This window comes from Ostrinia nubilalis, chromosome 25 (genome assembly GCF_963855985.1).
Source record: "Ostrinia nubilalis chromosome 25, ilOstNubi1.1, whole genome shotgun sequence".
Taxonomy (NCBI): Eukaryota; Metazoa; Arthropoda; class Insecta; order Lepidoptera; family Crambidae; genus Ostrinia; species Ostrinia nubilalis.
The window spans coordinates 10,173,681-10,190,970 of NC_087112.1; the positions used below are offsets into that span (position 1 = coordinate 10,173,681).

At 37.4% G+C, this 17,290-nt stretch overlaps 1 protein-coding gene across 2 annotated transcripts in view; it reads left to right on the forward strand.

Annotated features, from left to right (window-relative positions):
- The first annotated feature begins 6,907 nt into the window (after nucleotides 1-6,907).
- LOC135084162 (inhibin beta B chain) overlaps nucleotides 6,908-17,290 on the forward strand; it is a 28,725-nt gene continuing 18,342 nt past the window's right edge. For both annotated transcript variants that reach the window (XR_010259769.1, XM_063978907.1), the window contains exon 1: nucleotides 6,908-7,296. Coding sequence is in view for 1 of the 2 variants with exons in the window: in XM_063978907.1 (XP_063834977.1) it covers nucleotides 6,981-7,296 (316 nt within the window). In the remaining variant the exon portion in view is untranslated. The remainder of the gene's footprint in view (nucleotides 7,297-17,290) is intronic.

Here is a 17,290-nt window from a genome sequence, read left to right on the forward strand (position 1 = left end):
ATTTATTTATTATTATATACAGCTGCCAATTCGAAGCACTAACTATAACTCGTAAAAAAAGTTTTTTAAAGTGTCATACATCAGATTTATCTGATGTATGCTGAGCTTCCCGTCGTTCCAAGAATCCAATATTTCACGGAAGTAACGACCCTGCTTTATGGGTTTAGGGATACCACCATATCACCGGTAGTAAACGTCAATTATAAAGTCGCTCGTAAAATTAAACACGTCCCTTTAATGCGGCTAGTAAAATTTCAAACTTATAACTATGAAATTACAATGAAGGCATTATTATTCTCTACGGATTTTACTGCTTTCGTTAAATTTAAAACCTTACATACCTACTTAGGCTGGATTGCACCATCTTACTTTAAGTATAACAAACGTCAAAAGTCTGTCAAACTCCTTACAAAAACATCGGTTATGGTAATAGTAAGGCCCAGAACAGACGGTGAAACGCAACTGCAACGAAACTGCAACTTTGTGATGATTCTGATGAATGAAACTGAAACTGAAAGTTTCAAACTGGTCGCGTCATGTGTGGTCTCTCAACGGACGCTATGGCAGAAACTTAGATGCAACTCAAAAGTAACTAGCAGTTGCAGTTTCGTTGCAGTTGCGTTTCACCGTCTATTCTGGGCCTTACTGTTACAGTAAGATGGTGCAACTCACCCTTAATATTTAAGTAATACAAATTTTAAAGAAGACCTAATATAAATCGCTATAGTAGAACTTTGTCGGCCGTTTGGTGTAGTGGTTCAGAACGGACTATGCCGAGAGGTCCCGGGTTCGATTCCCGGCCGGGCAGAAATTGAAATGATGAATTTTAATTTCTGTGACGGCTCTGGGTGTTTTCTATGTATAATATGTATGTATTTACCAAAAAAAGCATATAATATGTTTATCCCGTCATCTATTACAACCCATAGTACAAGCTTTGCTTAGTTTGGGTTGGGACTAGAGGCGCAGTGTAAAATGTCCAAGGATATTTATTTATTTCTTTCTTTTTATTTTACTCTATCGATGACTAGTGGTAGAGTCACATTTTCACAGACAGCTAGACTTACTTAAATTTTTTCAAAACTTTCAAACTTTTAAGTAGTTAAGTATATTTACTTACTGTTATAATTTGCACAGCCTATTCTCTCAGCTTGGCTTGTAGTTGACTGGTAGAGAATGCCACCTGTCGTTAAGTCCGCCACTGTACAGTGTTTATGCGCAAGAAGTATAAACCCATCAAAAACAATACTTGTCAAAAAAACCAAGTCTCGCAACTCAGTTGTTCTACGGTAAAAAGTTGTGAGATCCATGTAATACCAAGTCCAGGCCAGGAAATCTTTAACGTTTTACATAAATTATTGACTTGGCCATCGCACTAAATAATTTAATTTACACGTGTTTTCATGCGATGGCCAAGTCAATATATTTATGTAAAACGTTAAAGATTTCCTGGCCTGGACTTGGTATTACATGGATCTCACAACTTTTTACCGTAGAACAACTGAGTTGCGAGACTTGGTTTTTTTGACAAGTATTGTTTTTGATGGGATCTCATTTCTTTTTGTATTTTGTAGACAGCAGTTATGTATCTAGAAAACTGGACCGAAATTGAAAAATTTTACTCGACTTGGCGGTTGCACTACCGTGCCCCCAAATATTTTAGTTTTTCCTTGATTCATACACCAAACACTACTTATATTCCAAATTTGAAGCTTCTAGGTCTGCTAGAAGTGCCTTAGAGTTTTGATGATCGGTGAGTCAGTGAGTCAGTGAGTGACAAAATTAAGTAACTTTGACCCGTTATAATTCTTAAACTACTGGTTCAAATTGAATGAAATTTTAAATATACCGTGTCTTTACAATGCCTGCATAGCTAATGAAAATTCAGCCTTCTAGTTTTATCCACAACGAAGTTACAGGCGGTCGAAAATGGCCTGAATTGCTTCGAGAAAAGGATGGTACGGCCGTGCCGCTTTTTTGCTCGACTTGGTGGGGGCACTGCCGTGCCCCCAGATAAATAAAATTGTCTGCTTTAGTTTCCTGACTACGACAGTTCCGCGGGTTGTTTGACCTCAATTATTAGTAAATATGCATCATCTTTGCTATTTTTATAAGTGCAAAGTACAGTGCGTTTGTCCTTCTGAGGTTATCTTGTGCATTCAATAAAATATTATTATTTACTTCTTATAATGAGGCCGAGATGAGAGACGAGCGGGGCCGAGAGCTGGAGAAACTTATGACTAACTATTTTTTAAAGGAAGGTAGGTAAAAGGGTGAACTTTTACTATGGAAACAAGATTAAGTTAAGTTTAAAAGCATTAACCTAACATGATTAAAAAAATCATGAAACGTAGGTATAGCCTGACCAGGAACATAAAAACCCTGGCATAAAGGCGCGTCAATTGCATTTGATAGTGCAACACTGAGTACAGTCGTACCTGTGTTAAATTAATAGGCTAACTTTATGTATCAGGATTCCGGAATACGGGATAATTTGATATTTTCATAAATTAACGAAAAAATATTATTATAGGTAACCTGGTTTAAATAAATTAAATGAAACCATCAATCGAGCTGGTAGGATTTATTTTATTATTCATCAATAATCAAATTCAGAACTTGAATATTCAACTGCAATGTCTGCTCATGAACGCTTCAAACTCCCTTCTTTCCCAATTCGATAAAATTCAACACGAAAGTGACAATTTTTTTTAAAATAGGTAGTTGAAATTGATATGATATTGATTGATTGATAGTGGACTGTAGGTACTATACGATAAACATGTCAGTCAATTTGACAACCTTTGTCGGAAACATTATTCAATGAAAATACGAGTATTGTCCGAACCCTTAGTATTTCTCTTCGACTAATACTTTAACACATTGTGAACACTTTTCTTTCACGACTATAAAAATATTTTAGCAATTTAATTCACAAAATCAATTGCGCACATTTAAAATAAAGTTTGTTTACACTTTGACAGCAATAGACTGACATGCAAGGTGACATGTCAATGAAGTTTTCAGTTACTGTTGCCATTAAAAGAAATTAGTACCATTAGTTTTCCGCAACATGGCGAGGGTTTTTATGTTCCTGGTCGGGCTATACTTAGTTTCTTCTAACTATATTTTAAACATCTGCCCTCTCCCAAGATTTTCTGGAAGAGATCGCTTCCTAGCGATAAGCCCACTTAATTATGCATCAATTAAGTATTTCTGTCATTAGTCGAATTTGAGTGCTGTACAATGTAGAGTACCTATCTATCTATCCATCAACAGCCCCCACAACAGAAGAACTTAGCTACAGGTTAACTGTCACTCATTGGCCTTGCCGTCATCACAAATTGGCGCGTCGTTCGGTGACAGCCAGCCTCCCAGCCTCCGATAAAAATCACCAAAATTGGGTTTGTCACGCGTCGCGATAAGGGGTCACACGGCACACCCGGCAGGCGTGAATAAGATTAATGAACTATAGATAATGAGCCACTGGATAGGTATAGCCCATCGCAAAGAAGGATGGGTCTTGGGCAAGTGAAGTGACTCAAGCTAAGACCGTTTCTCGGTACCAAGATTGGCTTTTTTCGGACAAACCGTCTACAGTAGAAAGAAGATGTGAGTAGCACGAGAACATCTCTTCTTGTCGTGTCGACAACAAACCTACACAGTGTCAGCCCAAAACTCCGCTACAAGAGTGGCGTTGTCAGCAGCATTCATTAAATCTTCCTGCGTGCAGTTGAACACGAAAGCAGTGCACGAAAACATGAAAAGATAGAAGCAAGAAAAGGCAAGTGAGCCGTGCCACCACGTTAACTCATAGACAGTGAGTCAATGGTCGCGTAGTGAATGCAGGAGCTAGAGAGAGATGCAAAGCTCTACTGAAATTCTCTGAAATAAATGACCCGTTCCGTTTGCACACCTTACAATATTTTACATATACTTAGTTAAAAAACGGTAGCGCTTTTCGTCATTTTTATAATTCATTCAGTCATGATTTGTGACGTCGTCTCTACCTATCTTCAAACCACATGGTGAATAGGCATCTACGAGGCAGACTGTAGGGTTGCGTCATGTCACTTTTACACGTTCAGTACACATGATGAACAGGCATCTTTGATGACCAGACGTTTGCGTCACATGTAACTTTAACGTTCAGTTGGGGTGACAATGTCAAGAGCGAAATTAACAATTAAATTGCTATTTTTAGCGTTTTTACAACTCAAAAATAGCCTTACAATTTTGCTCTTTTTGATCTCTGAATGCTAATACTTCCGTGTCGAAAATAGAACTTGACTTTGTACTACAAGTTAGTAAAACAAAAATACTAAGTAGTGTCCAAAGCAAAACAAAATTGTAGCGTAGTAAGTAGCGTGTATCGCTATCAGGCGCGCGACACGCGGTGATAACCGCATTCACGGAGAAAAAATCCACTTGACGAGTGCAAAGAATAGGCAAAGACTGTTCTGGAGAAGAGACTGGGTTCTGTAGGTAATCTTGACGAAAGAGACTCAGATATGTCGCGAAGAAGATTAATAGTATCTTGACAGTCATTTTACTTACTTTTGAAAAAAAGTTTGTCAGGTGACTTTCAGAGCTTGAGAAGCATATATATCGTTTTTTCATCGTAATTAGTTTAAGTAAGTTTCTTCTATACTAAGTTCTATACTAATGTCTCTATTATAGACTCTAGTCTCTATACATATTATAATTATTGTCATCTTAAAACTTATAGTACTACATAAAATATGAAAGTCTTGGAGAGCCAAGATAGGAAATCGCCTTCAAAGGCATAAGGCATCACGAAAATGAAGAAAATACCAAAGAAGCTTAATTTCATAATGCACGCTGCCTATAATTTGTTGTGACTACATAAATGGTGGTGTTCTACCGACTTTGAAAACGAAAATTTCAGTCTTTAAATAAAAACTGATGCTACTTCGTTCTACACTGGTACCGTCAACAATGTATTGTGTGTTACCAAATAATACTATGAATATATTAGTACCTAAAATAAGAATGAACCGTGAAAAAATTCCGCGTTGGCCTTTGACTTTCTATGCCAGAAATAATTAATGACGTAACACCACGGAAGTCTTGATCTATACTACACACTTCACTGAAATTACCCCTAAATTAACGGTCATCAAAAGGAACCGCTAATCAAATCCAAATACATTTTTTATATTAGGGATTTGTTTAAAATTAACAAGCATCTAATAAAAGTATCATTTGTTTTTGTGTCTTCAGGAACAGGTTAGAACCGAATTAGAAGAAACGATCACAGGCAGTTTAAGTAGGCATAGATAGTGTACAGATGACGTTAATCATGATAGAGTTAGAAAATATAGAAGGTGTTGGTGAGTATTTAAGATTCAAGAGGTCCTATTACTTTACATTACATAACTAAGCTTCTAAGTGGACAAGTGTAAGCATTATTAATTATACTAGCTTTCCACCCGCGGCTTCGCCCGCGTGGAATTTTGTCTGTCACAGAAAAACTTTATCGCGCGCGTCCCTTTTTCAAAAACTGGGATAAACACTATCCAATGTCCTTTCTCGGGACTCAAACTATCTCTACTCTATGCCAAATTTCATCAAAATCGGTTCAGTGGTTTAGGCGTGAAAGAGAGACAGACAGACAGACAGAGTTATTTTCACATTTATAATATTAGTATAGAAGTATAGACTAGTATAGATTTAGCCATTATGCAAAAGGCTAGTAGGTACATTTTGGATATTTCACAACAACAACATACCAAACCAAGGTGTAGGTAGATTATGAACTTATTTTGGTTGGCTGAACTATCATGGTGACAAACGTAGATAGCCTCGATTATGGACTAACTGATCTATCCTTGCCACTCTCAGAACCGCGCTGAGCCATGAAACATTCAAACAAATTGTCAAAGTTACGTTTCTCAACTTTGTGGGCAGTCCGAATACTGAAGAGAATCCTGATTTGACACTTAAGGAGAGTTCTTCATAGCCTTCAACTATGTTACTTATGAACTACTTAATAAGAAGAATCAGTGAAATAACTTAAAAAAATGGTAATAATTACATCGTCTGCCCTGCGCAGAAAAATAGTAGCCTGAATGCTAGTCACGAACAATTAATCAACCTTTTACGAGTAAGTATTTTTCAGACAAACTCAATTTTATTAACTTTCCGTAAGGGGTGTTGCTAATCTTGAAATAATAAAATTGAACTTGGGTAGGTAGTTTGTGGTGTGGAAGTGGAACCCACTCGAAACACGAGCATAATTAGGGGGCGTCCATAAAAATTACGTCAAGAAAAATCTCACTAAACGTCACGTAGGGGAGAGGGGACAGTAAGAAACAGGATAAAATTGCGATAAAAGTGAGTAATTTTACATCAAAAAAATAATAATTTTATGATGCCTAATGATAAATTATTCTAATTTCGATTCTAAACCGTCTAAACATTAAAGAAATTAGAAGAATTTTTTTTTATATAATATCCTAATCAAAGCATAGATTTACATTTACATTGTAAATAAGCATTTTAAGAAATCTTAAGTAGGATTGTGAGGGGGGAGGGGGTCTGGAAAAACTCACTAAATCTCACCAAGGGGGGGGGGGGGGGGGGGTCGAAAAATTTCCAAAATTGTCTCACGTAATTAATGGACGCCCCCTTACCTACATGATATGTAACCTTAGCACGAGGAGTAACGAGTTGTGCAATACATGACTAATATTCTTTTTAAGAAAATGTCTCTATCTCTCTGTTAGGGGTGTATTGATAAGTGATTAATCACTGTCTATAAAGAAATATCCAACCCTAAAACGAAGTAAGCTTCCAAAGTTTTCCCGAAACGAACCCTAAACTCGGGGAGGCTGCGCTCGCATATAACCGGCGCGCGCGCGCGTGCCCGCCAGTCGTGCCGCGCCACCGTGCACCGCCCGCATGTGTCTCGACCTGCTGGCATACTTCACCTGCCTCCGCCGCCGCCAGCTCCCGCCATGCAGACGCGAGTGCCAGTGATATTTCTAGTCATTACCTTCCTAAGCTTGGAATGCGAGATGTTGGGGACCTGCGCTAACTGCGCCAGGGGAGACTTCAGCGTGGAGGAGCTCACGGAAGCGAGGATCGCCTTCGTGAAGCAGCAGATCCTGAAGAAGCTCCGGCTGAGCAAGAAGCCGAATGTTGGACTACCTGTTAATAGCCTGCCCGTGCCGGTTGCGCAGGGGCAAACCCTCAATGAGGGCACGGAGAAGCCGCCCGAGTTTGACGATTATTATGGAAGAACGGAGCAGAAGATCATATTCCCAGTTGAAGGTAAGATCCAGATTATTTTTTGACTTTTAAAAATAAGGCTCGGCACCATCTTACTTTAACTTTGACAAACGTCAAATTCTGTCCAACTCCAAACAAAAACAACGGTTATCATAGTTACGGTCAAAGTTAGGTGGTGCAACTTAGGCTAAGTGAAGGAGTGTTCAGTTTTCAGAGTTAGTGTTTTTTTTATCATAAAGCACATAATGTTTTCTATCTATTATTTTAATTGTGCTGTTTAGTACTTTATTCTGAACTCTGTGCTATTAAAATTAATTATTTATCAATTCACGAAGTATAAAAAACACGGTCAAATGAACATTACAAAATAATCTATCATTTTAATTCATGATTTGGTTGAAAATTATCCTAGACTCTACAATTAGGAAATCTCTAAAAGTCTAAATTATAGCCACATTTTCTACCAAGAATTTAAGTTTCTTTGATGTTCTTTTTCCTCTCAACTTCATATCATTATATTTTTTCATGAAATTACCAACAAACAAACAGTTTAAATTACTGCGATTCCCAGAAGCCGGTACTTCTTCGCATAGCAAATCTCTGTCGCTAAATATTTTCGTATCATTAACCCCTTTGGGTCTTATTAAAATAATTACTGTGGCTCATTAGTAACGAGCTAATTAGACTGGAATCACGCCTTAATTGTGGCTATAGCGACAACAGAACGCGTATCTTTAACGCAAAGGTTAACTTTTACAATTAAATTAATTTGATAAAACGATGCTTAAATTCTAGTTAGTATTACAAAATTTTGACACAATCATACATATTGAAAACAATTAAAAAACAACTTATAACTTAAAATGTTTGCTAATTCCGATTGACTTACAGTAATTGAGGTTTTACTTATTAACCGTAAGATCTTTTAAAAGTACGCAACGGATTCTGATGCTGTTTTTTTTAAAGATAAAGTGATTCAAGAGGAAGGTTTATGTTTACTTAGCACCCGTGGGACGCCGGGGCGGATCGCCAGTTAGTTATGTTAATCTATATTGCTATAACACAAGCTTAGAGCTATTTATGACTGTTGAAACAATTATTATTATTATCGAGGTCCTTTTCCACTGTCAGTAGGTAACATCCCTGTGTAGTAAATCATTAATGACCTTTTGGTTATCAGCTGTCATCCGCCTTGCACTTTGGTCGAGGGAAGTTACTGTCAAGAATTCATTTCTACGTTTATATAATTCAACTTCAAGGTTTCATTCTTTAACGTTTATTCAATTTAGAAAACTAGGCTCTTGGTCTTGTGGTTAAGATAACATTTTTACAGTTGTTTTTACGTACGGAAATAGAAAGTGCCAATATTTGAATTATAATTTATCTACAATTAGTATCTAATAATAACGTATAGGGAAACTTTCGATAACAGACCGTTCTATGATCTAATTAATTTCTTATCTTCTATATTAATAGTACCTACGTGGCATTTAAGTAAGCATGAAATTATGATGAATCATCATCATAATTTCAGCCACAGAACATCCACTGCTGAACATAGGCCTCCAGATTTACAAATTGACCGGTTGGTAGCGGCCTGCATCCATAGGCATGAATACTCGTGAACTATAATATTATTATTACCCATGAACTGATAAGTGAAAGGTTTATTAAAACTCATCCCACCCATGCGTGTCATCGCCATTTTGTGTAGTATCCGCTATTTACACGGTATCTGCGGTATGTAAACAAATATAACTTAATGATCGCTTATCACTATAACATATTATGAGCTGAGGTTTATTTAATAACAATCACTTACGAGGAGAAATGTCAATAATTGGTAACAAAAACGCTGTTATTGCGTTGCGTGCGAGACAGTTTTGGCCGTTCCAACTCCGTGCCAGAAATTTTTTTTAGAGTAGCTGCCAAAGCAATGATGACCCAAACTTTATGATTCACCAGCATTCTAACCTATATTGGGAGAAAACGCTGACAAACTTTCAGCTTTTATAAAATGACGTAGGTCTGGGGTTCAATAGCTCTTAGTCTATAAGTTCACCAGTACTTTCTATCTTTCTTCTTTTCTTTTCAGCCAAATGACGTCCACTGCTGGACAAAGGCCTCCCCCAAGGTTTTCCACAATGAACGGTCCTGCGCTGCCCGCATCCAGGCTCTTCCCGCGACCTTTACCAGATCGTCGGTCCACCTAGTAGGAGGCCTGCCCACGCTACGTCTTCCAGCCCGTGGTCGCCACTCGAGAACTTTCCTGCCCCAACGGCCATCGTCTCTACGAGCTATGTGCCCCGCCCACTGCCACTTGATTTTAGCAATTCTGCGAGCTATGTCGGTTACTTTGGTTCTCCTGCGGATCTCCTCATTTCTGATTCGATCACGCAGGGAAACTCCGAGCATAGCCCGCTCCATCGCCCTTTGGGTGACCTTGAGCCTTCTTATGAGGCCCATAGTAAGCTTACTTACTTTCTATAATGACTCTACATTGTAAATCCGTGAAAGATCTGATAAATAAGTAATAGTACGCTGTGGTATCTTACGTAGTTGTAATAGGTTATTTTGCAATCAACAGATAGATAAATTACCTAACACTATAATGTAAGTACACCACACATAGGGTTGATAGGTCCAAAAACACAAAAGCTTGGATTTGGCGAGTACTATCAACTACCATCTTCGAATAGGTAGCCCGACTTTTACCTGGCGCGGCAGCCACATAAAAAGCCTAACAAAAGCCGGACAGGCCGGACATAAGAGTGTTTGGCCGGACAAGTCCGTAAAAGCCAAACATGTCCACCTGGCAACCCTAACCACACAAAACAAGAAAAGAAAGAAATACAAAAACAAATTATCAAATTATGTAATTCTGATGTGACTCTACATTGCGTTTAATTTCTGTCTTACTACTAGGGTTTTGTCGTTTATTATAATTACGAATATCAAAATTTGTACGCCTTCGTGTTGTGCAATTAAGATAAAAGTAAACATGTTTGTTTGTTAGTAAATATGTCAAGTATATTACGATCGTAATTAAACACTAGACGATTATAATTATAGTTCTGATTATTTCAGCGATAAATTCGTCTATTGGATTGTAGTAGTTACGGATTTATCAGCCTTGGTGACTCTATGTGTTTTGTATTTGTGTTTTTATCAGCCAATACACAATCTACTTAACTGTACTACACTGACACTTAATTAAAATTACATCTACTTATTTAATACTAGCTGACCCGGCGAACTTTGTTCCGCCTTAATGGCAATAAATAAGCAGACTTTTTTTTTAATTTCGAACGGGATAAAAAGTATCCTATGTCCTTCTCCTGGCTCTAAACTACCTCCCTGACAATTTTCAGCTAAATCGGTTCAGCCGTTCTTGAGTTATAAGTGGTGTAACTAACACGACTTTCTTTTATATATATAGATATCTTTTTAGACTAATCTCCAACTTATTGGGTACCGAAACAAATTAAGATATACAAAAGTCAAGCGCAATATTGTGGCATCTTTAATACGTGCGATTTTGCGTCTCAGTCAACTGTAGGTAGTTCAATATTTTCATGACAAACGTAAAGCTGCGCGTGCGCCAGATGGCATTGTAGAGCAAATCTCATTACCTACACACCTCAAGCCGGATGGGTCACAGTGATCAAGATATTTATGTCAAGTTCAAGCGGTTCACACGCCGACGATATCTAGGAAATGACTGTACTTGGTGTGTATTGATAATGGCCGATAAATCTATACATACACAGTTATGGATTGGCTGGCAAAAATGATACAGGCAACTCTCTTGAGTATCAATAGGTTTCTTTTTCTGCGAATGAAATCTCGAAAGCTCTTTTCTCGAAACAAAGAAATAGTTTATAGGTTAGCTCTACCTAAATACAGAAAACATATCTCTATGTGGTATATTCAACTAGGTAATTACCGCCCGTACGATGCTTGCATAAATGAAGCAGCAAATCGCACAGCGTTGACTAGAGCTCTGTGATTGGTTCGCGTGTCACCCTCTGCGTCCACGCGCACTGTGAGACCTCATAGTAATGTTTGTGAATACGGTCGCATTGGAATGCAAGACCACCCTTTCTAATTTACCAGAGTCAAATGGAGGATTCAGTCTACACTCTCCTGCGTTCCGTATGGTATAAAGATTGTCCCAAAAGTAATGTATAGCTACGTAACTAGCCAGCCTTCATCATGGCCACTAAGATAAAATAATATTTGCAATAGTTCACACTTGTGGCTATTCTGGTTCTTTTCGTTTGTAGAAGTCTGATGTAATTTCACTCAAACTGAAAAGGCGACCTTTGATCGTAGGTCAGGAATCACACTCGTTGAAGCGAATGATGAAATATTTTCACGTGCTTGCTCACTGGTATCTGGAATTCTAATCTAGTGATGTGAAAAATAGTTTACTAGTCTCTACATAATTTCCCCCTTGAATATAAATTACATATTAAATCGATATTTTAAACACAAAATCATAATTTAAGAATTTAACGTTCTATTCATTAAAAATGAAGCCTACTTTGATAACGTTTCTGGCGCAGTGACTGAGAAAGTGTCTATAAAGTACATTATTTTAACTTGTTACCAATGGAAATAGTTAAATTCATATCTGACCTTATCTAAATTTTCTAGTAATTCCTGCGCACAACTACTACTACAAGGTAGCAGGTTTATAATAACAAACCCACGTTTGCCTTGTCTGTGAACTATCGACTAATTTATCGACAACTACACAGCACTAGTACTCTTAAAGATGTAGGTGAGACAGTCGACTTTGGACCCGAAGGCTGCACGCCTCGCCGGTGGCATGTTGGTTAATTACGCCAATGTTTATCCTACGCATGTAGTAGTATTCGGACTTTGGACGGACTAGCTGAGTCGGAGGTTGGGTAATGAAATTTGTATTTTGGGTGAAACACGTGATAGTGGGTGACTTTAGTATGAGATGAAATAGTAATTACCTTTTAATTGAAAAATAACAAAAGTTTGAAGATTTTTAAAAATTCAAAAGCTTTTAATTCAAAAATTTATGTATATTAGAGATTTTACATTGAGATTGGATTGAATCTAGAGATCATTGGGGGAGGCATATTTTTAGTAGTAGACGTCCTGTAACTAAAATGATGATGATGATGTTATTACCGATAATGGGTAGGGCCGTTTTCAAGCTACTGATAACCATGGGAATTTAAGGATCAAGGGGTTTACCCTCTATTAAAGGGAATTTGCAAAATTATAGAACTTTTCAGGAATGACGTAGTAATTCACAGGATAGGTAGATACTGTTTAAAATTTATTTTAGAGAAGAAAGGGTTGTTGGCGCGGGGGCCCTTGGCACGTGTCCATGGTGCCCAGTGGGAAAGAGGGGCCTGATGCTGATAATCTATACTTATAATAAATCTGTAGAGAGGTCAATTCTGTACATGAAATATATTTTCAAAATAACTATCAAGGGGTGATTAGTGATCGATACCGATGCCAAAAATGCAATCAGTAAAATTTTTGTCTGTCTGTCTGTCTGTCTGTCTGTATATTCCTTATAGAAACAAAAACTACTCGACGGATTTTAACGAAACTTGGTACAATTATTCTTCATACTCCTGGGCAGGTTATAGGATACTTAGGAATTCCCACGGGAACGGGCATTAGCGGGAAAATCCTTTTGTATGAAAAATCTAAACCGCTTAAGTTAGACGCTTGAAATCTGGCAAGCAGGTACCTTAGTAAACTTAAAGCTTAGTTATAACAGGATATTGCAAAATTCCTACGGGAACGGGAATTAGCGAGAAAAAACATTTGTATGAAAAAATCTAAGCTACGTAAGATAGACGCTTGAAATTTGGCATGCAGGTACCTTAGTAAATTTAAAGCTTAGTTACAACAGGATATTGCAAAATTCTCATGGGAACGGGAGTTAGCGGGAAAAAACATTTCTATGAAAAAATCTAAACCGCGTAAGTTAGACGCTTAAAATTTGGCATGCAGGTACCTTAGTAAACTTAAAGCTTAGTTACAACAGGATATTGCAAAATTCCCACGGGAACGGGAGTTAACGGGAAAAAACATTTGTATGAAAAAATCTAAACCGCGTAAGATAGATGAAGGGGGTAAAACGGGATCCACGCGTACGAAGTCGCGGGCGGCCGCTAGTGACACATAATATTTTACACACAGCTTAAAGAATCTGAAATACATAAACGTTCGCTAAATAGTCAGATAATTTGATAGGCCATTGACTTTAATGTAAGTAGCGACACGGAATCCCAGCAAATAAAGATTGTAATTAAATGTGCTAACGTTCATCTCCGAGTGACTGCTCCCGGAGTTATCTCTAACTACATTTTTCCACCACGTGATGGGTCAACGATTTACACTTAAAAAGTTATCTCTTCTTATTTTAGAACAGAATATCGTCATCGCAGTAAATTCAATTTAAATAACTTTTAAACTAATAGACGACGGCCGTTGGGGCAGAAGTTCTCGAGTCACGGGCTGGAATACGTAGCGTGGGCAGGCCTCCTACTAGGTGGACCAACGATCTGGTAATGGTCGCAGGAAAAACCTGGATGCAGGCAGCGAAGGACCGTTCATTGTGGAAAACCTTGGGGGCGGCCTTTGTCCAACAGTGGACGTAATTTGGCTGACACGAACGAATGAACGAACGATAAACTATGTATAGTGAACATTCACGCACACGCATTCCACTGAACCCTGGCTTGACAGCGATTGTATTGCACGTCGTTACTTTTTAATTACGAAAATAAAACATTAATTAAGTAATTTCTGCAATTATCACCGACGTAAGTAATTTCAAAACTACCCACGGGGACGGCGCGTGTTTCGCGAGAATACAGATAAAAAATTAGGTTAAATTACGAGTGTTATATCACGTTATGTTTATAAAAAGATACAACAGATAATGTACACGAGTGCGAAATTGTTTATTTTCAATAATTTCCGCTATTTGATTAAATTTTTGCTATAACCGCGCATGTTTTAAAATTGAATAAAGATTTGTTAAGTTATCTAAGCGGGTGTTGGGTTAGTCGGCAATTAATTAATTTGTAACCGATTAGATTAATAACAATCAAATACTATACATAGTATAAATCAAAGTCGCTTTCCGCAGTCTGTCCCTATATGCTTAGATCTTTAAAACTACGCAACGGATTTTGATGCGGTTTTTTTAAATAGATAGAGTGATTCAAGAGGAAGATTTGCCTATACACGTACACTTAGCAGCCGGGGCGGGTCGCTAGTATAATAATAAAGGTCAATGCCATTTATTTCTATAGAATAATTTTAACTTCCTAAGCACAAATTGATTGAGATACCATACGAAGTTATACCTAAATAAGTTTTATTGACATTAATCTAATTTTAACGGGAAAATATACAGAGCAGGGTGGGTGTGGGCGTTTTATCAGAAGGTAGACAACAAAAAAACACAAGTTATTTCAAACAACAGATATCATTAAACGGTTTCTAGATGCAAAAGTTCAAAGTTATGGTAGAGACACCTTGTCCAGCGGATAAATGAAAAATGTAGAGTTTGTGAATCTATAATAATTATAATAAATCTGTAGAGAGGTCAATTCTGTACATGAAATATATTTTCAAAATAATTATCAGGGGGTGATTAGTGATCGATACTGATGCCAAAAATGCAATCAGTAAAATTTTTGTCTGTCTGTCTGTCTGTCTGTCTGTCTGTCTGTCTGTCTGTATGTTCCTTATAGAAACAAAAACTACTCGACGGATTTTAACGAAACTTGGTACAATTATTCTTCATACTCCTGGGCAGGTTATAGGATACTTAGGAATTCCCACGGGAACGGGCATTAGCGGGAAAATCCTTTTGTATGAAAAATCTAAACCGCGTAAGTTAGACGCTTAAAATTTGGCATGCAGGTACCTTAGTAAACTTAAAGCTTAGTTACAACAGGATATTGCAAAATTCCCACGGGAACAGGAATTACCGGGAAAATCCTTTTGTATGAAAAATCTAAACCGCATAAGTTAGACGCTTGAAATTTGGCATGTAGGTCCGTTAGTAAACTTAAAGCTTAGTTACAACAGGATATTGCGAAATTCCAACGGGAACGGGAGTTAGCGGGAAAAAACATTTGTATGAAAAAATCTAAACCGCGTAAGATAGATGAAGGGGTTAAAACGGGATCCACGCTTACGAAGTCGCGGGCGGCCGCTAGTACCTAATAAATCTGAATATAATAATAATAATCACCTACATCTGCTTCATTCATACTTAGAAATACGAAAACAGCATCCAGGATTAGCCTGGCATATAAATATTACCTCTACATTAAGTAACTAATAATAAGATATTTAAATCAAAACACGAGTACATCTCTTTCTATATTAGAGACACTACCTTTCAGGGCTTTCATAATGTTTATTATGTTCAAACATTTACATTGAATCATCACAACATCCCGGATCAACTTGAAAACATTTAAAAATAAACTTTATCGAACGCTAGAGGTGTTTATTGAACCGCTTGTTATCAAACGGCAGCTGATACCTCGCAATTAGAGGCGAACTATGATAGATAAGGGGTCATCGGGCCACGGAGAATTGGGGCTGAGTACCCTTGCCTCGGCACACTTCGATACATAGTTCCGCTTGCTACGTTCACTAGAGTTCCCACGATGTCATTACGTGCTATCTATAACTGATTATAAAGCTGAAGAGTTTGTTTGGTTGGTGGAACGCGCTTATTCTCAGAAACTAGGGATCCGATTTGAAAAATTATGCGTGGATAAGTAGGCCATTTATGTAGGAAGGCGCTGCGACCAATAGGAGCAGAGCATCAATGAAAAATGTTGCGAAAACGGGAAAAATATTCAAACGCTTTTTCATGCGTACGAATTCGCGGGCACAGTTTAAGCACATGAGTAAAGAAACGGAATCTTTACTCATGTGGTTTAAGTATATTAAACAACGGGTTCACAAGGCATGAACTAAGTAATCAAGCGATAGGAACGGTTTTTTAATAAAATGAGCTTATTAAAGTCGAGAAGTGGACACATAACCATTTTCCAGATGTGATTTAGGTGTAGAGTGCCCTGAAGGAACTTAAGCTATTTATTCCCACTTTGAAGGTCTAGTGCTAAGAGAGTATGGTCACACAGGCTAAGAATTAATTCCTCTTTCTATAGACTTTAATATTAGACGTAGCTGCGAAGGTAAAAACTAACGAAGTTGCGTAGATTTTCTGCACTAGATTAAACTAGGTTTTAGTTATTGCACAATAAATAGGGAAATAGACGTAGTAGAAGAATAAATTAACTTTGATTAAAAAGTTTGTAGGTATAATAATTAAAAATTCCGCACTGGAAAATTTTGGTTGAACATAAAAATGTGTCTAATTTTTTTATCAAAATATTTTGAAAATGATAAGGAATTACGTCTGCAAATTACATCATTACGTCTACCATAGATAGTTTTAAAGAGGAAATAAAAAAATATTTAAATAAACTCTGCACCTATCACCCGATTGTTGGCGATTCGGAAATACGTCATGTTACTCGTGCCTCTAAAATAAGAATTGCACAGATAATGACCATGATGTTTGTACGTGTACAATTAAAATAACCGAGATATAAAAATGTATTGTTTACTTCACCCCGATCAAGAACTTCAAACCTCACATTGTGATGATAACTACGTAAGCACCAGCGGTGTCATAACTGTCATTTGATAACTTTCGGAATGCGTAGAAGAATTTTTAACTAAATACATGGAATACTAGCGGCTGCCCGCGACTTCGTACGCGTAGATCCCGTTTTAACCCTTTAGGGCTTGAATTTTGCAAAATCCCGTCTTAGTGAGCACCTACGTCCTAAAAGGAACCCCCATGCACTCCTAGCACTAGTTACTGAGATTTCATGATGAGTGAGTCAAGTGATCTTTCGCATAGGAAATGCGTGCTTATTTCTTAATTTGAACTATACTTACATTATTTATTAACTATATTTTCTTTATTTAT